This window comes from Schistocerca gregaria, chromosome X (genome assembly GCF_023897955.1).
Source record: "Schistocerca gregaria isolate iqSchGreg1 chromosome X, iqSchGreg1.2, whole genome shotgun sequence".
Classification (NCBI taxonomy): Eukaryota; Metazoa; Arthropoda; class Insecta; order Orthoptera; family Acrididae; genus Schistocerca; species Schistocerca gregaria.
In genome coordinates this window covers 483,347,927-483,374,072 of record NC_064931.1, presented here as the reverse complement: position 1 = coordinate 483,374,072, position 26,146 = coordinate 483,347,927, and the positions used below count along the sequence as shown (strand labels likewise).

Below are 26,146 nucleotides of genomic sequence, written 5' to 3'. Positions count from 1 at the left end.
TTTTTCTACTTTCAACCTTCACACTCCTATCCTTCTTTCTTATCTTTTTTGCCCACTTTTTCTCTTTAATCTCTCAAACTGTAACTAATAAAACACAGTGATTACTTATATATGGCTTTAGAAGGTATTACTTTAGCACGTGTGTCTATTACCTTCGTGTTCTACTCATGCATTATGTAATCTACCACAGATTTTCACAACAAACCATGGCTGTACTACATTACCTTATGACTTTCCTTCTTCTTAAGCCAGGGTTTGCCTACAGCTAGTCCATCCCTTTCACAAAAGTCTAACAATTTTCATCCTTCCTTGTTTCTCCATCCCCATACCTCCATTTTCAATTCTTCCTCATATCTTTCTCTTCCCTTGCTCATGTGTGCACTTAGGTCTTCCATTATCATGATCTTCTGACTGGCTAGTTGTCTCTGCATTTTCTGTTCAAAGTCCTCCTCCTCTTCAGCAGATTATCCAACTTGTGTTGCATGTACTTGCAGAATTTCCATATCTTTCCCTTTCACTTTCACTCTGACCTTCATCACCCTGGCAAACATTCCCTTCACCTCCTCTTTCAACCCCCCCTCTCATAACTAGTTTCATTCCATGTCTTAATTCTTATTTATTCCCACTCCAATACAGTCTATGTCCACTCCTCAGTTCCCTACTTCCTTTATTCTTCCACCTGACTCTTGACATTTCTAGAATATCCAGACTCCTGTCAGTGTCTGTTTGTCAAATGTACCAAATCTTAGTCCTTGGCAATTATTTTCATTCTTTGCAAGGCTTGTTACATGTTTGAAAGCACATATTTTCTCCACTCTTGCTTTCTAAGACTGTCTTAGCTGGGTTTGTGAATTGAGTCTTCTCTACACCTATTTTTGTCCATGGGAGGTATCTGACTTCCTTCCTACCCTTCAACAGTCAGGAGCTGCTGATGAACATTTCGCAGTCCATCATCTAGATGTGCACTCTGTAGGGGTAAGGCAGCACTGAGTGAAGTATGATAAATGTAATATACATACAGTGATATATTTAACTTCCATATTTATCCATTCTCTATAATTTATAATGGGAAAAGCATGACAGATGCAGCTGCTCTTCTGTAGCCTGCACATCTGCAGCAGTTCCACATATGGGAGTGTGTTATTTCCCACACCCTATATATTTTGGTTTCTAACATTTCTTTTACTTCCTCTGTTTCTTCTAAAAATAATAAAGTGCCTGAAATAGGGCCACAGCTGTATAATGTAGAAATTTTGGAATATTTTATGAGTTTTTTTCATCTGCAAACAGAGGCAAATGTGTTCCATTCCACCAAGCACGGGGGCACAATGCTTAGCAATCTGGACTTACACTTGAATCCCTGTCCAGTCATCCATATTTAGATTTTTCAAGGCTTCACTAAATCAATTAAGACAGTTGCAAGGATGGTTTCTTTGAGAAAGGTCATGGCTGATTTCTTCCCCATCCTTCTCCTGTCCAATCTTGTGGTCCATCACTAATGGCCTCATCATCAGACATTTCTTGTGTCTGTGTATGTGCGGATGGATATGTGTGTGTGTGTGCGAGTGTATACCTGTCATTTTTTCCCCCTAAGGTAAGTCTTTCTGCTCCCGGTATTGGAATGACTCCTTACCCTCTCCCTTAAAACCGACATTCTTTCGTCTTTCCCACTCCTTCCCTCTTTCCTGATGAAGCAACCGTTGGTTGCAAAAGCTTGAATTTTGTGTGTCTGTTTGTGTTTCTTTGTGTGTCTATCGACCTGCCAGTGCTTTTGTTTGGTAAGTCACATCTTCTTTGTTTTTAGATATATTATTATCTAGATGTGTATAGCTTACAAATTTAGCTTATGAGAGCTCTGATTACAATATATATTTTCCTATTCTGAATAACAGTTTGAAGAAATAGTCATTCACTAGAAAAAGAACAGGAAGATGAAACAATAGGAATTATATGGTTTCAATGTGTTTTAAAAAGCTTGTTCCAGTTCATGGTGGGATGATATAGCAACCAGTGACAAATGTTTTGAAGAGATAAACAGTCTTGGCTGTTTCGCAACCAAGATCATTCATCTCTTCAAAAAAGGCCTGTTTTTCTTAAACAGTTTTGATGCCCAGGGCACTCTCCAGAAAAACAGCCTCCTATTTCTCATTACACATGAATCTATGGTTTGAAAGATCAGGACACACTTCTATTTGTATGCTGTAATGGTAGCCACAGTTCCGATTGTTGAGAACTGTGTGCTCCTTTGTGTGTTAACAAAAAAAATAATTTAGTAAAATCATTGAATTCTGAGCCATTCACAAAATTGATTAATGTATGTTGATTCTTTTGTTGCTCTAGGGAGGAATGTATGTATTTCAAATATTGGATTCATATGCAGTCAGTGGATTCTGTTTATTGTTCCTGATATTCTTTGAATGCATTGCAATTTCCTGGGCATTTGGAGTGAATCGCTTTTATGATGGAATAAAGGATATGATTGGCTACTACCCATTCATGTGGTGGAAGTTCTGTTGGACTATAGCTACTCCATTTATATGTGTGGTAAGAATTTTCCTTCAGTTCCATATTTTTTGTTTTGCTTGTCGCCTTCTTATAAATTTGGCATATTTTGTTTTCAGACAGAAATAATAAAAAGAATTTAACATATTTTCAATGTCTAAATGATATTTACTACCAAATGCTTCATGGTTGTTGCTTGTTTGTTTTGTTTGTGTAAAAGTAATAAAGAGGCTAGTGGAAGAAATTCCATTAGCAGACAGAAACTGGAGCAGACATAAGACAAAGTGCACTGAATACTGATTTGTTACTTCCTGCTAAACAGTAACACAAAGTTCAAAATAAATATCCAACTTCTTGGTTTCATGGCTTTCACTGCTGTTAAATATTATTTATTATTAATTTGAATCTATTTGACTCTTCAACCACATAAAAATAATTTTGAAATGCTTGCTCTCCAATAAAACACATTTTTCAAACTTTATGACCATACCTCTGCACAACATAAACACTGTGCAGGATGAGTCTGAACCATACCAATAACTTTTCAGAGATCAGTGAATGTTGCTCGGTGAATCCTTTGATAAAAGAAACCCGTGGTCTCCATGGTGATGTTTTGGAGTAGTTCATTCAGTTTGTTTCCTTTGAACTTTATTGCATTGACAATGCTTGCACATCTGTGGAATACATGTGAAATGAAATTTGTGTTGTGTTTTTAAGGAAAACAATTCCACTGATTCACAATACTCACAGATGAAAATATTTTTGTCCCCTTAGTTTGCAGTTTTGTCCTGCTCAATGTGGTTTCAAGTCTTGTTTCCCTTAGTGTTAGTTCTATGTAAGCAGACTTGACCAATAGCCACCTTATTTGTAGAGCTACTGGGCAATTGAGGTGTTACTGTGGGTATCAGTTCCCACAGCTATGGCAAACTCAGAGCAGTACCTTCGCATATGTACATAGGTGACTGGGTACATCAGAACACACTGCCTTTAAAAGGACATGTTAAACATGAGAGGTGGTAGTCTTGCCTTCACAGGGTGAAACATTACATGATTATGTGAAGATAATCCAAAGAACTGTTTTTAGAATAGTACCTGTATTATGTATGGCAGATGTAAACAATGTAACTGGTGGACTTCCCACTTCAAGCAGAGATAGCAAACTATTTCCTAAAGCAATTTGTAGAAAATCACCTTTGTCCTGCATATGTGTTTTACACAGGTGAAGCCATATTTCAAAAATATGGCATGTTCTGTGATTTGAATACCTATGTATGGAATAAAAAAAAACTTATAGACACTGGTATATCAATCCTGTCAGAACTATTATTTTCAATAGTTTCATGATATTATCATACATATTTCCCAACAGACTGAATGAAATAATCTAAAAGATGTTTCCTGAACATTTCCTACCTGAGTTTGTAGAAGATGTGCCAATGACAGTTTGGTTTCAAAATCATGGGGCAACAGAATTTTTTGCACTTTACACTATAAATCACATTGACATTCAGTTTTGGCAGTGATGGATTGGTCTGGTGGTCTCAATCCATAACCACCTCCATCAGCAGACATGACATCAATGGATTTTTTTTTATTCTGGGGTGAAGTGTCTAGTTTATGACTTTCAGATCAATATTCCCAATGGCTTTTCTGCTATTTTTGTCACAGTCACTAGAGTTGCATGCCAGCCTTTTGGGCTTCTTGAGCATGTAAGATTATTCATGGTGTGTTACTATACAATCTGTCATGATAACAGTGGTTGGCATTTTGAACAACTCCTGCATTGTATTGTACAGTAACAGGTTTGTTGCATTTTTTGATTTGTACATTTTCATTATTTGTTACTGCAAGCATGATTGTATCCCAGCATTGTAACAGTTCAATGCTGAAAGTGAAGAGGTAAAAGTGCATTTAAATCTGTTGTCAAAACTGAGTACAATTATCAACAGAAATGTTTTCTTCACAAGACACATTTTATAATAGATAAACTTACACCATTTGGCTGGTGATATCAGGATATGGTTACAAAAGTATTGAGGTAACAGACTGGACAAATCAGTCTAGCCACTGATTACCAAAAGTTGCTTATTTGATAACACTCAACAACAAAAATCTGGCTTTGTTGATTACACTTTATTATGTAATTTACAAGATTACCAGTTCTGGGTCTCTGCCATCATCATATCGGTTAAAACTAAATGTAAAAACGCTAATAGAACATTAGAGATATAATATGGCTGAAGCTAAAGTTTACAGAAAAAAGTCTAGCGGTAGATAATAAAAATAATATGGCCGATTACCATAACATGCCATAAAGAGTATACTAATATGAGCATCAGTGTTGAATGCTTTCTATATGCTCAGTGCTAGAAGCGGCCTTAGTGCAGCCTATACTTATGAAAACATGTGAGGGTGCTAGTGATGAGATAACACAAGAGTCCAGCATCACAGATTCAAAAAAATTTTAATAGGATATTCACATGGTTTCACATAAGGTATAGAGCCTAATGCAGCAACAATATATATACTTAAAATCAGAATAAAATGTGCAAAAGGTAAATAAGCAACTTACAGAAAACCTTTTAGCACCACGAAGTAAATGAAACAAGATATTATGTGAAAACCGATTTAATGAAACAGCAACTTTTTACTTCAATGGCTATCAACACATTCAGAGAACAGTCTGGACTTCACCCATTTTGAACCTATTATGTTCTATTAGTGCTTTTTCCATTATGTTTTAACAGATATGATAATGGCAGGGAGCCAAAACAAGTAAAACTGTGAATTATATAATAAAGTGTGATCAAGATGAACAGTTATTAATAAAGTGCCATATATGATTGCTGACAAATATACAGACTTTGTCTTCAGCTGATAAAAAAAATCTGGCCCACCCCTAAAAATTTGTTAGTAGACTTCAGGCATTCTCTATGCGTAACAGCATATATTTTAATAGTCTTTTACAGATTCATCAAGATCTCAATTATATACCTCAATACACTTTCACCAGTTCCAGTGAATGATGTGTACTACATCACTGTGGCTATCATGCTCAATGAGCAGTTTTTATGAATAATACATCCCATTGTTTCCAAATGCAGTCCCACCTGTTAAAGAATAAGCATATCCACACTGATTTAATGCATAAGGTATGTTTCCATAGTTGAATTTCAGTCAGTTAATTGTAGTCTGCTGTAGGGGACTCAAATATTGCATCATGTCATCATGTTTATGCTGCAGAAAATTTCAACAGCAAAGGTCTACGAAGCCTGCTGTCAGGCTAGTATCTCATCATCTTTCAAAATTAACACCTGCCACAATCTAGGTCCTGAAGAGAAACTTGAATCATTAGAGAAAATAATACAAACAGCACTGAGAATCACCCTAATTGGATGCACAAGAGCCTAACAGTTTTGTGGATGCCACTTTGTTCTCCTTAAGCTGTTAATTCTGATTTATTTATTTATCTAAGTACAGCCACTAGCACGTAAATGCCCTTTTGGAGACAGTAGAAAAAGCAGTTTCTGAATTATTACTTACTGTGGTATGAGGTGATCCAGTCTTTGTTTTCAGTAGTCCTTAATTCTGGTGATATATTTTGTTGGCCTGCAGAATCACTCTTTGAATGGAGAAGCTCCAGTTCAATTCAGAGCTTCCTTTCTGGTGCATGTGCAACAATATCAGAAGATATACCTTTGCACTTTGTTCAAATAAACTACTTTCAATAGATAAAAAAAAACTATACTTCCAAGCAACAAAAGTCACTGGATTAAAACTATACTTCCAAGCAACAGAAGTCACTGGATTAAAACTATACTTCCAAGCAACAGAAGTCACTGGATTACTCTTATGCGTACATCTTAGTGTATAGTAATGTAAACGATCCACAAAAACAAATATTTAAATACTTGCTAATCTTGCAAAAAATCATAGAATGGAAAAGAGAAAATTACAGACCTCAAAATACGTAAAGCTGATGGGACTTTATATTATTGACATTGTTAAAATTGGATATAAAATTTAAACTGCAGAGTTATCTCTGGTATTTATAATAATAAGTATTTACAAGCTTTATCCCCCCAATAGCTACATGCATCAGCATGCCACTTCTGGGATTTGTGGAGGCTCAGTGGCTCCATGTCAATCCTACCCAGTGGCTTAATGATCAAGGCCACCATGATGGCCAGCCTCGATGTGGCTTTTAGGTGGTTTCTCGCATCTGGCTAGATGGATATCAGTTTGGAACCTATGGTCCATCTCACTCATATGATTTGCAAACATTTCAAAAAACATTTGCAGACTTTCATACTGAGTAATGCTACACAGAGACACACAGTGCACAAAAATTCCTTCCCAGGGGAAAGGTAGTGGTGATAAGAAGGGCAACCATCCACCCTCTACCACTAGCTTCCCAAACCCAATAATTAACATGACAACCCCATGAAAATAAAGGATAAAGAAGAAAAAAGAAAACTAATCTTCAAGTTTTATGTAGTTTAAAACCAGATTTTAATAGACACTTTGATTCTCATAGGGTTGTTTTGTAAGAGAAAAAGTTCAGATACATTAATTGATTTGGTATGGTGCAAAGTGAAAATTCAGTCTGTAGGGTAAATATTATACCATCCAGTATAATTTTTGTTCAGCTACTAAAGAAATGAATATTAACTTCTATTAATAGTTCATTTCCTGTATATCGATAAAGAATTATTAAAATTTGTGTTAGAAAATTTAAGAGATTTCTTCAGTATCTCATATTTGCAGCTTTATGTTCATGACACTCTCTTTTTATTTCAGGGTGTTTTCATATTTAACCTTGTTCAATGGACGCCAATTAAATATCTGGATTATGAATATCCATGGTGGAGCCACTTCCTAGGTTGGATTACAGCTTTGTCATCAATGTTGTGCATACCAGGATATATGATTTATCTGTGGCTAAAAACACCTGGTGATTTTCGAATGGTAAATATTCAGTAATGGCTAAAGATGGTGGATCTAGCTGGTTGAAGTTAAATTTTACTCTTTTAGTGTAACGTGTTTCTGTGATAAATTCCTCATATCAGTGGCCTTAGCCATCATCCTGATTTGAGTTTTTCCACTTTGCTTACTCAATTTGGACAATTGTGAAGGCACTTTCTTTCCAGATTTATATACAAGGCTCTGTTTCTGCCACCATTGCTTTCCATTCATGACTGTAATGCTTATTCCACTAGATGCATACTAATACAAACTGCCTTAATTGGATAATAATTTATGAATTAAAATTCTTCCTATAATTTATAATGGTAGCAAATACAAGGTGTTCAAGAATTCCCATTGCATACTTCCAGGACTTGTTAAGGGGAATGAGTTCACAATATTTTGAGTAGGAATTCATGTTGTGAAATGTACTGTTTCCATGCTATAGCTATTTAAACCATGTTTGCTAGCTAATCATGCAACAGGGTACTCATGGTGGATGGTGGTTATGTCAGATTGGTTGATGACTTTTGACATCTAACCTACCTCCCTGACCTAGTTTGAGCCTCATTCATGAGTCTGAGAGTATTAGAGTGACATGGTTGACTACAGACGTGCAGAATAGACTGACACAACCCTTCTGAATGGCAAAGCTGACAGTAATGGAAGAGTTGCTCATCGCCTTTATCAAGATCACTCTTCACAATATCTGATTTCATTGCATACCCTTTTCACCACAATTGCACATCTAGTTCGAGAAAGAATGCATTCACCATCAAAAGCATGACTGTGGTGGTCCAAGGAGATGCCACACACCCAAATTGGAAGAGGCCGTACTGGACCACATTGAATAGGACCCACCAACAAGTATACAAGCAGTTTCTTTGGCTACTAATGAGTGGAATTGTAAAACAAGTGATGTACTAGGTCATACCTAAACAATTTCTTGTAAAAGTGGTTGTGTCACCAACATGGTTTCAAATGGTTGTATCATGGAAACAGTATGTTCCTGGACATGGGTTCTGATTCAAAATATTATTTACTTGTTCCCCTCTTCATGTTTGAGAAGTATATAATGGGAATTTCTGAACACTCTATATAACAAAGAGTTAATTCAGCACAAAAATTACAAATGTTATGGAAAACTCGGTCTGTAGAGGTGATGACACAGGACACACACACACACACACACACACACACACACACACACACACACACACACACACACACACACACTTGCATCTTTTATAAATAAATAACAATAATGACTAGTGATTTTACTAGTAAGATAGGATACTGTTGCGATGGAAGGCTTTATCTGCCCAATTCTAAAACTTTATGAGTGAAGTACAGATCTAACAGTAGCTTTCAAAATGGCAGAAGTCTAATGTGTTAGATTGTCAAGTTTCCCACAATCATAGTACTGAATGACGTGCTGCTTTTCTTTCATGATTTCCAACCTCATGACACTAGGCAGAAGCATTCTTTGCTTGTCAATACAGAAGTACAAACATTAGTAAGAGAAGAGTGTATCATACTGGCATATGCTGTACAATCACATACCATCCTATCTGAAACAGATGCAAAATTTACAGAAGTTTAAAGTGAAACTGAAAGAGTATTTGCTTGACCACTGCTTCTATTCTGTTTCCGAGTTTTTCAAGTACCAGAAAAGTATAGTGTAACTGCTCAAATATTCTTAACCAGTCTATCATTTTATTTCATTATATTAATTTTGTCATCAATATTCAATATGTACTGAATAATTTTTAATTATTTCTCTATTCAAAACATCAATGTGTATGATGTTGTATATACTGTTCCAGCCTGACTTGTCCTACATCGTTTGCGTAAAATATGTGCCTAAACACAATTTACAGGACCAATAAAGAAATACAATCAAATACAAATACAACACATAAATATACTTTTCACAAATCCAAATAATAATAATAACAATAAGAGAGGGGGGAGGTTTGATTTAATGATAGGCACACATTCTTAACAGCAGCTAAATGTAAAAGTTATAACTATTGCTTTCAGAATTAATAATTAAAAATTTATGTAGAGGAATTGTTAAAAAGAGGCACTGAACAGAAAAATGTACCATGTTCACCATTTTAGTAATTATGTATACTAATCTATAAAATTAAACAGCATTTTTGAAAATTAAGAGTAACATATTGATCTTAATGTATTAATCATTCATGGTATGTACCATGTTCTCTTTCAGAAAATGAAACTGTTGGTACGAATAGAGGATGATATTTCAACTTTACGTGAGAAAATGACAAGTGGAGTGTCGGATATAAGTTCATTATAATGAAGACCAATGATTTACTAAACTAAATAAAACTCTGTGTCCAAAAACAGTGAAGAAGAATGAAATTATTTGTGAAGTGACAAAACAAAATGTTGTGTTCATGAGCGGTAGGGATATTTACATGAAAGTGTCTTCCATTGTAACACCAGAGTTTATCTAGTGTTCTAGAGTCAAGACAGCAGAATGGATTCATCTCAGTTAATTAGAAAATGCTTGATAATATACCTGTGTTAGTGTACATAAACCTCAAAAATGGAATCGAAGCAAATGCGGTACTTCTTTTCACAAATGTGATGTGTATCGCATTGGACATCCGACATGGAAGGGGAGTGGAAGATTCATGCATTCTCTACAAGCACTTAAGGGAACAGAAACAGCGGAATGTAACATGTACAAATAAATGTTATGAGTGTTTTTAAATAATATTTGAGTAATTGATAATGTGGCTGTTGCTGCTGTTGTTGTTTATACATGTACTTCTAGTGCATCTGTGTTAAAATAAGATTTCTGATCAATGTATCTCATAGTTTAAGAACAACCTCACTATTCATATCATTTTTCATTCAGCACAACAGAAGTTATATGCCACATAAACCAGATGTGGAAAATATGGAACAACCTCCACGTAAATAGAAAAATTAAAATGTCAAAAGTGGCATACTTTTGTTCAGTAAGAGCATTTGTTAGAAGTATATTAATGTTTCCTTTATTTGCAGGAACAAGAAAAATAGTTTCAAGTAATGTTTTATTTATTTCATTTTGTACATTAAATCTGTTTCTGTGTGCTGTTGACAATCATAGTACCCATTCACCTCTCCTGCATTTTTATGTTTTGACATTTTAATAATGGACAATTCTTTGTAATTTTAATAAAACTTTTTTAATGTAAAGCTTTTCTATATCCTCCAATGAATTTGAACAACTGAAGGGCTCTAGATGAATGTAATTATCCTTTCACTTCACTTATTCCTCTGGTTATTCGTGTGTGTGTGTGTGTGTGTGTGTGTGTGTGTGTGTGTGTGCGCGCGCACATGTGCGTGTGTATGTGAGCACCAAATTTTATTTCCCACAATGTAAACAGGAACAGGTTTTTTATTTAAAAAAAAATTGAAGGATTAAGTTCATTGTGTGTTTCCAGATGCATTGATAGCTGATCTATTTTCACTATCTGATCAACATAAAGATCTCATCAAACTGCAGTGAGTTGTTCTACATGTGGCATCAATTTGTCATGTCACTGTAGCAATGACATAGACAAGTGATACATTTTAGTATCACTGCAATAGTGGTATTCATTGGTTTACTTGTGCTGGCTTATTTTAGACAGTATCATATCCTAAGCTGAGGAAGTGGACCTTTAGTGACATGATATGAACTGAAAGTACCTTGACATGTGCTAAGCATCACCAGTTCAAATTTACTACAAAAAAATTTAATTCTCACTATAAGTCTAAAAACTGAAAATTATTACAGCTATAATTACATTTACTTCAAAACAGAATTTTTTTCATTCCATGCTGTAGGGAAATCATGGAAAAGCTGCCTGAAGATTATTAGTGAAGGAATGAAATAGGAATGCACTTTTTAGATGAAAAGGGTTGGTTTCATTAAACAGAAGTTGCCATGAAAAATTATAGATGTTATTCAGCAAAGATACAAAATAAAAAAATATATATTGTCTCCATCTTATAACATTTAAATGGTTAAAATATTCCATAGTAAGTTATTAAGGTAAATATTACATTTAAACTTCTTACTTTCTATTGGCACTTACAACTTCTCTATTGTAAATAAAAACTGTATATTTGTATGGCCACTTAATTATTCTGAACAATATTGTGAAAATTTATTAAAAGAAAAAAATATGTGTGGCATTATTACAGAGTAGATGTCAGAGAGAACATGGACTTGTTCTACATGTGGTTTCAGTCTGTCATGTCACTGTAGCAATACCACATTCCAGAGACTCTTTTTAGTATTACTATAACAGTATTATTCATCAATTTACTTGTGCTGACTCATTTTAGGCAGCATCATACCCTATCAAAAAAGAAGGAGTAAAGCATCAAGGTATCAGCAGTTGTGATACAGTTCAAAAGAACTTAAAGGTAATACTAAATCGAGATAAGTGAAACGAAGTATGCATTATACAATGTATTAAGTGGAATGTATTGAATAATCATTTTCATTCTGTACAGTGTCCCTCAAATCACAAGTTCACAATAGTTTGTGACATTACAAACACAATTATAATGTCATCATTTGTAGACATTCAAAATTTACTGGCAACTTTTAAGTCTACCATTTTAAGTATCTACTGTGTAATTTTTTAAATGTATCTGATCTTGCAGATTGCATGATACTGTTCTATGTACACAGAATCATGCACTTCAGAAATCTATAATATCCTTCAGATTATTTTGTAAGCTTAATTAACATAAAATAATTCAATTCATTTACTGATGATGTAAAATATTACCATGTTGATAACCTGCAGAAAAACTGAAACTGCATGAATGAGGTGAAATTTTTCCATTATTTAACAAGGACGAGTTTACTTTCAAGGATGAATATTTTTCTTAATTTCCATGCTGGTGTATCACAAAATAACTAAGCTTGTTTTGGAAAATTGGTTCTTTAAGACTGAATTGCTAATTTTGAAAATCAAAAATTGAATTGATAATTTAGTTTGTATTATAACTGGGAATATTTCTGAAATAAGACTCCTTTCAATAAATTCATTCTAACAGTTTCCTTATAATTAAGTTGTGTTTAATAGCAAAAATATCATTGGTAGCACTATAACTTGAAAAAAAATAACAAGAGCTTTTATCTGCAGTCTAAATTGTGGGAATATTTTGACACTGATTTTTCTATCATGTAATAATTCCAGGGACAAGTGAAGTATTTTACTGATCCCTATCAGTCTCTTGACAACAGCACACACTGCGTGTTTTGTTCATAAATACAGTAACTATGACTTTGATGCTAGTGAAAACATAGTTATATAAAATTGATAACACCATACCATTATAATTAAAATAGGAGGCACTAAAAGCATTAGAAGCTGGGAGAATATATCTATGTATCTTTCATTGATAACAGTTATGAAACCAAGAAATTATTGTCCAACAATTTATTGAATGTTACACTGCAGCAGACAAGGAGAGGAGAACAAAAGTAATCAGTACCTCACATAAGTAGTACCAATAGGCACACTTCTGTTGATTGTATTTACTCTAAAATGAAACTTTGAATGAAAATGAAATAGTTGATGATTAAATCAGTTTCATTGGATTCCAGAGGAGATAAAGTTAGTAATCAGTTCATATCTTCAATTATATTTTTTACAATTATATCCAAAATATCATTAAGTTCATAGATAAACTGTCTTGAATTACCTGATTTACAACATTTTTTGTACATCATTAACAAAGCCTATTAGACAAGCCTAACTGTTCCCTGATATGTAGTGTGACTGTACCACCTATTACTTTCCTTATAGGCAAATGCATCATAATACTCATTCTGCAGACTAAAGCATAATTCATTTATGAATATAACAATTCAAATTCCAATCTTAATGTTTATTCCTCCAGAATAAGCTGGGCTGTCTTTGGACTAATGTGAGTGGACACATCGTTTTGGATGTTTGCCCATACTGCCTAACTGTTCCAGGCTCTGACATACAGTTTAGTACAAAGCTCTGAGGACAACTGTTCTGTAGACAACATACTTCATTATGTAGTTAGGGCCAGATATTGTTCTGTTGGGGAGTGGCCACTATTCACCAACTTGTACTGGGCTCTTATGAAAATGTGTCTGATACACTCATAGGTGTCTTGGTAGTCTACACAGATAAACAGGTGCCAAATGATGTCTTTGTGGCATTAAATCATCAAACCGACTAAGAGACCACACTCTGATCAACACAATAGTGAAAACGCAACAGACATTATGGATCTAACACATTGCCTTTCACTATCTTAGAATCACTTACTTACGTGATACATGCATTATTCCTTTCCTATATATGTCACAAAATTCTAGTTCATGGAGATCTCTTGATATTTCTCTTTTTAGTTCTTTTCCCAATCATGCTTAAACTAAAGACAGTAATTTATCTAATTTTATATATTCTGAAATTGACATAAAAGTAGATACTGATTTTTAAAATTTCTCCTTCATGGTAACATGATTTAACCTGTTCTTAAGCCACAGTAATACATTTTATGCTTGTCCTTCCCATCATTTAAGAAAGCTCAGTCACAGACTTGGAGAAGCACAAGATGTGTACATTACTGAGGGTGTAATTGTCACCCATCTTGTAAGAGCAGCATTTTGACTCCGCAAAAAGTTTTACAAATCAATATAAAACATTTTTTTTCTGTTATGATTTTAATGTTGCAGTGGAAGGAATAATTACATGTGAAAAGGTAATGATTCTTCTGGTAATTATCAAAAAAGGTTGTAGTATCAGCAAGTGGTAAATTATGGATAGTTCTCAAGGCATAACTTTTTGAATGCAGTGTAAGCTCAATTCCACAGAAACTCCACAGATAGATTGTCCTTGTGGGACTGCCACTGTGTCATCCATCTAAGTCATAACTTGATGGTAGTACTGGATTGGCTGATCAGCACTTTTCCCTCCAAGCCTCACAGAAGATTTCAAAAGTGAAGCTGCTATTTCTCAGTAAAGTAGGTCATTTGTAATCTTCAAAGGTCAAATGTATTTTCTTTTATTCCTCCCACTGAGGAAGCTTGTGCTATTAGGGACTGAACCTCATTCCACCACTGTCTGTTCACCCACACAGGAACACTTTAGAATGAAGACATTACACATTATTATTTCTCACCAGATTTCATTTGACAGAGGCTTTACAATAAATGATTAAAAAGATTAACAGCATTTTTTTCACTTTGGATGTCATGATTGTACAGTTGATAACAGTGTGCAACTATGGTAAAACACTATTAAAACAAATTTAAAAACACTTAACTGGTCATTTTAGCTTAAAAAGTGATCTATACAGTGTACTAGTTATATTACTGATATTTGGCCATTGTGCTACACATTTATGCTCATCTGTAACTGTAGTTACCACCTCCTGTACAAGAGTACTAATATCTGAACCACAGAATTCCATATCAAGTAGTGTGGTGCACCAGATTTGGTTATCCACTGTATGACAGATCTTTCAGGTGTTCATGTATCATATGAATGGGGTCATCTACACAATGTGGAGGAGATTATTTATGGGACTCTGTAAAGCCCTGCTACTAGCCTGCAATAAATTGTAACATGTCTTCAAGTTCCACAAACAAATGTATGGCATACACAACATTGCAAAGTTTGACACACTTCATCATCTGCATGTACAGAATCTGATGATGAGGGAAAATTCCCATCATATGCAGATATGTCACTGGATTCTGGGCAATAATCATTTGTTTACACTGATACTTCACCCATGAGGAAACTATAACACTTGTTCTGGTCAATTGTGGTTTCCTAAACCTTAAAACCCACACAAGGCTTGCAACAGAAATTTTCATTCTTCATTCATTGTGTTATGTCATTTGCTAGACCAAACACCACTAGGTCCCATTATTTTGGACTATCAAATGAAACATACAAACAGACAGTTTTTCTAACACACAGTATTACCAGTGACAGTTTTTTTATTACAAACACTGTTGTGGCAGAATGCAAATATGGCCTTTTCAGCTCACATTCTGCTAATGACAGAGATTCCATCCTGGAGACAAATACTCCATGCACATGTAAGGTAACTTGTATTTAAATTTTACTGGTACCTAAATCTGTGTATATTAAGAATCTTCAGTATGTTTCTTTATGTCATTAGTCACAATACAATGGTGTATTCCAAATAATTAAAATTTATATGTAGATATGTCATCCATAAATGTCTTTTACTTTTCAGTGAACTGCTAACACTAGGCTTGCCATATGATATAAGTACAGGACAATTTATGGGCTGGTAAGTGAAGCATCTTCAGGTTTCCATTTCTACAGTCATACTCAAAACGAAAATGAAAATGGATAATAAACAATGGTAAACATAAACACCAAAAGAAAAGAAAGAAAAATGGTCAAAAATGAGTTGGGTATGATTACTGCACCATTCTTGGCCACCTCAGGTTCATAGAAACAGGACTGAGCCCATTGCATTATCATACACCAGCTTGTCCATCAACTATCAGACCAACTTAATGCTATTAAAAATTCAAAATTCTGTCAGTAACCACTGAAATCCAAATGCATGCCACACATCATCACCGCTTTGATGTCTAACATATACTGCAATATGTTACTTCAATCTGGAGCAGAGTTTAGGGGTGATGAAGGTGACTGTATTCCCACTTGATCATAGCACATGCTTTATAGATCTCTCCAACACCAGCACTCAGTTCCTTGAAGGCTGGTTGGCTGTGTGATTTATCATAGTTGGTGGCCTCTGTGGTGTCAGTAATCACAAATGACTTGGGCACTAATAACATTGCTGTTGTGTCTTGGAGTTGAAACCATTGCCAAGTATTACTTTCTGCAACACTGAAGCATAAGTACACAAAATAATGCATTCTTGAACATTAATATTGAAAACAGTCTTAAAAGTACATAATGCCCTTGTAATAAACACAGTGCTAACCAGGAGTGTCTTACACTTGTGGGTAGGGAAAGTGTTCCAAATTTAATTTTAAGTATACTGAATACTCATCTTTTAGCAATGATCTTTGTAGAAAAAGTGTTTGTTGTACAAAGATAGCCAGGCTTGAAATATATAAGAATTCTGAGACAGTGCATTGATTGTTGCTTTCAACTTATTTTAGTTCATGCCTTTGTTGATTTTCCATTGCACATTTTCTCAGAAAGAAAGCTCATTTGAAACTACTTCACATTTTAACATAATGGAAGATGACATTATAAAAGTTTTCACTGTCATTCATCAGATGACACTGTAAAATCACTGTGTGGTGCAGTCCAAGCATAGCTATGAGAAAAAGGATTGTGTTCTGATCTGTATTTAAGAGACAAAAAATGTATATCTAGTGCATTTAATATCTAAAAATAAATTGCTAACTATGGACTGCTGCAAAGTAGTGATAAACCAGAGTGTGTATTCTGAGGCACATTTTGCAGTATTTAAGAACTATGTATGCCCACCAGAACATTATGAGTAGCTCTGTTATTATTTTAATTATTTAAGTGACATCCAGTTTTCTTGTTAGTGCAAATTTAAACAATATTACGTTTTCATATGTGGAAAAATAAAAAATAGTTAAAAAAGAAATGTACAATTATTACACATCAAAGAGCAGAGGTTCCAGAATGTGACACTGATGAAACACTTTGCTTGTTTTGCACATGTGCATGACTTTTATAATGAAGAACAAATTTGATGGTGTGCAGCGACATTGTTCGCAAGAAACACATATCTTCAGAATTATGATCCCACTTATATACCTCTGTTTTAAAGTGGAAATAAGAGGATGGTCAGCTTTACGGGATATTACATTCATGCTTTGTGACTGGCAGAAATGCTCTTGTTAATTATAAACAAATAGGAAAATATTGTAGCTGAATATGTTCCAATGTATCATGCTCCAACAGATATCATGTTTCATGCATTTCAAAACTAAGATGGTATCAGAAACTTTATTACTGTAAGTGGTATCAAAAAATTTATTTTGTATAACTGGTATAAATGTTGGTTCATTACAGTATCCACCTCACAGAATGTTATTCAAAGAATATGTATGACATTTTGTGACCCTATGGAACATATTCTCTCTAAAAGCTTAGTCATTTCACATTTTGTAAATAAAAAAAATTATGGAAGAAATGTTAACTGTTTCTTTTAAAGCAAGCATTGAAATTATTTGATAAAGCTGTGAAATGTGACAAATACATGCATTAATAAAAAATTATTTTTAATGTAGCAGGACCATTATGAATCATGACAAAGGTGGATGAATAAACAAAATGTTTTGTATAAAGATTACAATAAGCAGGGGTGTCATTATAAAAAATTACAACTCCACTAAAGCTATCTGAATATGAAAACTTGAAATATTCATACAGTATGAGAAAATTCATTATGTTAGTACAGTGTACTTCAAACATGTAATTATACTTTGTACTTTAAATGTTGTGAAAATTTTTCCTAACATTTCTTACACAGTAAAGTATTATTATTATTATTATCATTATTATTATTACTTTCATCATCATATAACCATTTAAGAAGCATAGATCAAAATGACAAAGATGCAAGTTTTTAAGTTACATTTGTCAAAAATGTGCAAGACACAACAGAACATTATAGTCAAATGTAAACCAAAATGTTGGAAGTACACACATGTTAACAATATTTAAGAAAGATATTTATAAAATAGTCCAAAGTTTCTCTTTTAAAGAGATATGGGTTCAAAAATCAAATCATTACACATTTAAGTCAACTTGAATCACAAGGACATAATTAGTAAGAACTTTTAGGAAAATTTGTCAAACTGTTACAGTAAAATTTATTTGCATATTTTTATTATGACTTCAATACCACCATTATATTAATGAGTCTTTTTATATAGTTACAATGAACAATTAGTTCAACACATGGCATTCAAAAGAAATCTTTGAAGAATACGGCCTGAAATCATCAACTTAAATATCTCGTATGTTGTTTTTCAAAAGTAAAAAACATATATCTGTCCATATTTTTGTTTGTGTTGGCCTTGTAATGAAGTAAAAATGTACTTATAGATTCAAATGACATTTATAAAACACTATTTTGTAAATTCTTCTGCATTTCATACAATTTTTCCCAAATATAAAAGGTTGTGTACTAATCAATTTTGCAAAGTCGTCTCATTGATGAAGTACATCCATCTCACCTCCACAAGTTATATTCTGAGTTGATCTGTCTTTCCCCTCCTACTAGTCACCACCTAGTTTTCTGGTTAGTATTTTCTTGTACATGTCACCTACATATCTGAAACGTTCCACATGTGCCTCAGTATTGTGAGCTGGTGTACAAGTGTATGAATGCCTTTAGCGTTTCTAACACTTCAGATTCCAGAGTTTTCTTAACCTGGTAAAAATATAAATCAGTAAGATGTCTATCAATTAATTATCATAGCATGGCACAAAATACTGGATCACCCAAAACAGACATTTGAAAGGACAAATACAAAATAAATATTTGAAAATAGTTATTAAAATTTTGTTTTATTTCAAATAATACTTGGAAAATCTCTCTCCTTATGCTAATGGTGGCACTTTACTCTGAACAGAGGGAAATTATTATTTCCTTGCAAACCACTGGAACAAATACAGATCACAATTAACTGGCTTGAAGTTAACTTTCTTTTCAGATTTATTTTTGCTGCGTGGTAACAGGGGATTCAATCCATGCACTGTGCAGCTATGCGTGGATTGCTTTTGAGTGTGACTCAACCAGTAACACTGTTAGTTACATTTGCATAAATTTAAAATTCATTTCACCTTGTAGTTACAAACATCATCAAATAAAATCATACACAAGAAATGTTTCAGAACACTGCCAATTTTTCAAAATATGAGCATATACTAGTTTGAAAGAATATCTCAAACAAATGACTCATTAAATGGACCCTACAGTTAATCAGATGCTTGGTGATGGAGTACTGTAAATATTTATGTAATAATAGCTGACTGAATGCTTCTCTCCATGTAACAACTAAGAAATTTCCATTTCAACTGGGTAGTTCAAGAAAAAAACATATCTATGAATATTTAAAAGAAAAATTTAAGCCAAAGAACATATTACACTTTATTTTGCAGCTTGACTGAGAAACAGTAGAAGATAATCACAATATTCTCTAACAACCTATTGACAGAAAAGTAGAAGAAAAGGGTGAATCAGGAAACGAAGGGTGGATTCATGTACGAGGCTTAGCATTACTTGCCACAAAGAGTATTCACTACAAATCAGTGAAGTCCTTACAACTTTGTCCTAGATTGGGTTAAATATCAGCAGTTTTCAACTTCATGTTTTATGACAAAACAAAACAAATGAAGTTATATTATAAATGTAGAAAAAAATAGCATCGCTATAAATCATATGTTTTCCCAAGATGTATCAAATATCACCACACTTTTCACTTTGTGTTTTGTAAGGAATAAAACAGCCAAAATTGTATTTGAGGCTTTATAACCATGTCCAGCTCATTCCATTCTGAAAACAGGTCAACACATTTTACATCTGATGCTTTTAGCTATCAGAAGCATACAGTAGTGAAAATTATTTGTTCCCATACCAATGAATATAGATATGAAAAGACAATTAATCATATTCTATCAGATGTATAAAATGAAATTTCCAAAGTTTCCAGTCTGACATTTAAGGGAAATACAATCACAGTGAATAGTGCACAAATTTAAAAATATTAAGTTTGCCCATAGTTTTATTTTACATACTTAATCACTGTCATAAGTCAGTAACAGGTGTACTTACTAGGGTTTGAAAAAAACGTGAAACTCCATATACTCCAGCGTCATAGACAAATAACTTTTATGTCATGGAAAAGAAGCTCCTTTGCAACACTAGGTACACTAAAATGAAAGCCACAAGCAAGGCACTGATGTGTCAAATGTATCAAACAGAGCAAATACACTACTGTCAGATGTGTGTATGTCAATAACCACCTCAGTACTGCTGGAAAGTTGTCAAACGAACTACATAAGACTACAGAGTACCACCAGATGGCAGCAGTCTCAACAAAACATACAATGTAGGAACAACATTATTTATTTATTTATTCTTCCATCTTTAAGTATTTTCATGCTATAAATATCATAATGAGTACTGCACAAAAGAATTTATTAAGTATATGTAAATGGCCCCATCTAACACCAGTGTAAACAGGGCATGTTAACGACATGGGACTCCATTGCCTGTTGCCAGATTCAAACATGGGTTCTCTGCTGGAAGAGGATGGTGAAGATGTGTCCACAGATGGCTCCTGATGACAGAATGACAACATTTATTCATGAGTTGCAATACAATGGTTGTGGGTCCTCTGGGTGAAGATTCCTTCCACTTGTAATATTCCTGGAAGTGATGGGGATGACTGGCAGCCATTCACACATGCTCCCACAGTTGCATCTGAAGCTGCACTGGCATAACTCAAATCTGCTGCCTCGACAGCAGTGCTCCAACCTTGCAGGGACTTACTGTGACAGCTGTTATCCCACGCCATGGGCCTCTGTTGTGCTGGCGGCTGGGAGGTGTGGCAGTGGGACAGGAAGTGCCCTGTCACAGCAGACATCTCTGCCACTGGCTGTCTGATGTTGGCAGACCAGAGTCCCCAGTTCCTGCCCTGTTCATGGTGTTTTGTGGCAGCAGCACCCCAGGATGATGGTGACAGTGTATTACCACAACACACCCCAAGCAATGACACCCATGACAGGTGGCTGCCTGTTGATGGCATCTGATGATAATTACAGTGGTGTCATTGCTCTGCCATTTCCTAGGCAATGACCTGCATTACAGTGTTGACTATTATGATGATTGCAATGGCTGTGATGACTCTGAACTGGTGCTGACTCCAAGTGAGACACTGTGTATTCAAAGAATATTCTTGAACATCTGGAGCGATTGTACAAAGTGTTTGATCATCTCAGTGCAGCATGGTTAACGCTGATTTTAGAGAAATGCCACTTTGTATTGCAAGAAGTTCAGTATTTGGGTCACATTATAGGGCAAGATGGAATTAATGCTGATCCGAAGCTAGTTCAGGCCATTCAGAATTTTCCAACACCCTTCAAGGTAAGAATTGCAATCTTATTTGGGGCTTCTGAATTTTTAACATAGTTATGTTCTGAAATTTGCAGAAATTGCAAGACCTCTCATGCAATTGCTACACATAGGAATGAAATTTCATTGGACAGCTGAGTGTGAGGTAGCATTCCATAATTTAACAGATCTGTTGACATCTAGTCCCATCTTGGTCTCTCTGGATTTTGAAAAACCATATATTCCTTCTTGTGATTTGAGCAATTTGGTCCTAGGAATTATTTTGAGTCAGAATGTAGATAGGCAGAAGCATACTATTGCATACTCTTCATTGCAGCTCTAAAATGCTGAACGAAATTATTTCACTACAGAGAAGAAAATGGTCGTAGTGATTTTTGGAACTCAGTGCTTCCATTGTTACCTCTGTGGAAACAATTTAAAGTGCTGACTGATCACACAGTGCTTAAGTGGCTTTTAGGACTTAAAGATCCATTGAGTAGATTGTCGAGATGGGCCGTGTCCTTACACGAGTTCGATTACAAGGTAGTACATCGGCTGCAAAGATTGCACGCTGACGTGGATGGACTCAGCTGTAACGATGTAAATAGAGTTGGATGTAAACAGATGTAGAGGTAGAATGCAGGGATGCCTTTTCTCCACAGAAGGGGGGAGTGTAGGGTGTCAAAAAATGAGAGTGATCAAGTTAGTTAAAGATAGGAATTTTGCAGTAATAACTTTAGTTAAAATGTGAAGAATACTGGGAGCCAGAAGTAGTATGTGTGTTACATTCATTTATGCAGATCAGTGCTATGATAACATGATGTAATTTTGTCAGCAGAACACCGAGTTCAGCAACATAATGGGGAACACTGTGCCAATGGCCAGTGACCTACTGGAAAAGAAGAACAGCAGACATCAGCAGAAGTAAGCCTTATTTAAGGACTGGCAGCCAGCTCATCAACATCATCTGTCATGAGGCATTTATGTCATTATTAAAAAATTTACTGGAAAATTGTGTGATATGTCTTAAAGTGCAACATGTGCAAAAATTAATAAGCTGCAAGAGAAGCTAAGTTTTCACATATAATATTGATCTTTTTGCACATGTTGCACTTTAAGACGTATCACACAAATATTCCAGTAAAATTTTTAATAATGACATAAATGTCTGGTCCTCTGGGCTTGAAATTCTTCTAAATGGTTTGTTATCAAAGATTTGATTTTTAAATGAGAGTCAAACACTCTACGATTAAGAAATTCATCATATATTCTAGCTCATAGTTCATCCTGAGTAAAAGGAGACTTACTTTGAAAGTAACACTTCTCAAACCACCATTCCAAATATTTTCCCTGTAGCAATAGGTTCATTTCAGCAATTGCGAGAGAGTGCCAGATAACAGGCATCACTCTGCTTGCATACGTAAAACACTAAAAGATCTTACATTATGTCATAAAAGAAACAAGATATCATCCAAGAGCATCATAATTTCGCGAACCATACTAAAATGCATAATTTTTGCTCAAAGTGCACATTTGTATGTCCAGATTCCAAATGAACTAGGCCTCAAACTGATATTAAACTTTTCTTTGTGGTTTTTGGGGTGTAAATTCTGTTGGAGTACCAGCACAGTATTATCTCATGTTTTGTTCTTTATAATGGCATAATGCCACCCATGCTTGAAGATGAAAATGTGCACTTGAAATGCAGTGAACAGTTGAAACTAGTCAGTAGTGTGGAATTAAACACTTTGTTTCTAATAAGTTTACTGCCTCAGTGGAAAAGCTTAATAAAAACCAAATTTCCTTAGTAAACCAACAAAAATTACTTCATTGTTCTGCAAGGCGATTAATGCTTGACTGTCAGAAAGGTGGAAATAAAATAAAATCTGAAACTAATAACATACTTTAGCCTTCTGTAATAATGTGAATGTATTTTAATTCACTTGACAGCTCCTGGCCACAGAAATCCATTTTGTGTTTGTTTGAATTGAGAGCAGTAAACAAAGAGGAAACAGCAAAATCACTACTGGTAAGCACGGGTCGCGTGGAGACTATCCACCTCCCCAGTATAACTCAAACTGCTTCATGCATCAGCCCCAGATCTACAATATTTCTGAACTGTGGCAATACTATATAGTGGCTGCCCCCCTCCTCCCTCGAGAGTTTGAGGCAGAATGTCAAAAATTTACAAAAATTGACTTTTCAAATATATGTTCATTTTGTAGTGCACATCTTTCTGAAGAGACTGATACAAAAACATATCTGTTTGAGGAAATATAAGCCATGTTATTTGGTCTTATGTGTGACAATGTGCAGTGCCATGCCAATTCACACAGGATTTTTCTACCGCGCGTCACTGTATTTTACTCTGTGGAACTCAAATGTATATTTTGTAATGGATGCCAACAAACTATATTCAGGACAGTGGAAATTAAAATGTCCTGTGGTGCCTCTCCTACTCCCAGTTGGCTGGTTTGACATCCTGTCCCTCTTTTTTTAAAAAAAAAACAGAAAGCAAGAAAGAAACTAGCTATTAGTACTGGGTGGGATTATTTGTAACTGGGAGAACAAGAACTCCTTAGAAAATTTGCACTCTTTATTGCCTATTAGCTAATAACTTGCTGTTTTGTATTATATAAAAGTAAATATAGGATACATAAAACCAGTAAAGACAAGAGACAAGCAAGACAGTGCACATTTATTCAATCCTTTGGTCCTAGCATTTTTTTTCTCTAATCTTGCTACAGCTTTACATTGCATGCTTTCCTTTCTGCAAAAGAATCTATTACCTCATCAAAGTTCATCAAACATTTTGCTACATGAAAAATCAAAATGTAATTGTCTATTACTGAGAAAGCTGTTTATACAAATAGTACCCAAGACTGGTGTGATTTCTCAATTTGATTTCTCTTTTGTCACTGTCTTCTACATAAAACAAAACAGGCCTTTCTAATAATGCAACAATTGTAACACACACCAAACACAAGAGACTGTTTTGGCACAAAAGGTCATTTTTATAATGCGACAGTACATAATTCATGAAGTACTAGTATCAAATATGTATTACGCCTACTAAGAGAAAAAAGCTCTATGATAGGAAACAGTTTCACATTGTATTCATATGCTCCAGGTTCTCAAGCATGAGATCACAAAGTAGTAGTACAAAATTTTTAAATAAATTTGGAATTATCATATTGTTTCATAATTTGTGTGATGTCCTCATTTCTTCTCCTTCCTCATTCTAACAAACAATCTTGTCATCACTAATTCTGTAACTGTTCCTGCCATTGTCAAAACTTATTCCCCTCTCTGAGGGGTTCTAATACGTAGCAATGAGATACAGTAATATTTCACTGGGAGGGGGTGGGGGGTGGGGGGGGGGGCTGATGGCAGTGGGACAGATCAGTGCCCTGTTTCAGTGGACATCCCTGATGGTGGGTGTCTGACATCGGCAGGCCAGGAAGGTCCCTGTCTCCTGCCCTGGGCACAGCGTTTTCTGGTGGCAGCATCCCAGGACAATGGCAACAGTGCATTACCACAATGCACCCCAAGAAATGACCACCATGACGGGTGGCTTCCTGTTGATGGCATCTGATGATAGTTAATGTGGTGTCATCACTCTGGCACCCCCTAGCTGATTACCTGCATTATAGTGGTGACTATTATCATGATTGCAATGGCAGTGGTAACTCCAAAATGGTGGCAACGCTAAGTGCCACAAGCCCTGCATCACTGGAATGCCTCATGGCAGACAATGTTGATGAGTTGGCTGCCAGTCCTTAAATATGGCATTCTGCTGCTGAAATCTGCTGTTCTTCTTCCCCAGTAGGTCAGTGGAATATTCTGTTGTTGCTCAGCTGACATAACTGACCCAATTACCACCCTCAATGGCAACACCCTGGCATGTGGCGAGCTGCTTATTGTGACTGCTGTGCAGTGAGCTGGCCATTGACACAGTATTCTCCCTCATGTTGCTGAACTTGGCACTCCACCAACCCAAATATGCCAATGTATCATAGCACTGAACTGCGCAACTGAATGTAACACACATACGACTTCTGGCTCCCAATGTTCTTCTCGTTTTAACTGACTTTATTCCTGCAAAACCCTTACCTTTAACTAACTTCACCACACTCATCTTTTGTCCCACTACACTCCCCCCTCTATGGAAAGAATGTGTCCCAGCATTCTACCTCTACATCTACTTTCACCCAATTTTATTTACATGTTTTTGAACTCTCTACCAATACTGGACTTGTACCATATTTCCACAGTCCACTTTCTTTGAGACTGTGGCTTTCTGTTACTTATTACACTACAGTTCTCCCTCTCATAGATAATTATTCCTTAGGGTTCTTTGAGAACACTTAGTCTTTGCTTTCATTACTGTTCACTCACTACACTGCCTTTTTGGAGATGCCATTCTAATTGATTCAGATCTGTAGACTTCAGGTTGTGAGGGGTGGAATTTGGTCAGCTCTTCTGTTGAACAAGAAATACATTACTCTGAACACCACAAGAAATACACAAGTGGCTGATGTTGATGAACCAGTGACTACCA

General features: G+C 35.1%; 1 protein-coding gene across 2 annotated transcripts in view; it reads left to right on the top strand.

Moving 5' to 3' along the window:
- LOC126297678 (sodium- and chloride-dependent GABA transporter 1) overlaps window positions 1–18,662 on the top strand; it is a 346,980-nt gene extending 328,318 nt beyond the window's left edge. For both annotated transcript variants that reach the window (XM_049988789.1, XM_049988788.1), the window contains exons 11-13: window positions 2,341–2,544; window positions 7,303–7,470; window positions 9,701–18,662. In XM_049988789.1, coding sequence (XP_049844746.1) covers window positions 2,341–2,544; window positions 7,303–7,470; window positions 9,701–9,790 — 462 coding nt within the window. In that variant the 3' untranslated portion in view covers window positions 9,791–18,662. The remainder of the gene's footprint in view (window positions 1–2,340; window positions 2,545–7,302; window positions 7,471–9,700) is intronic.
- Window positions 18,663–26,146: the final 7,484 nt, after the last annotated feature.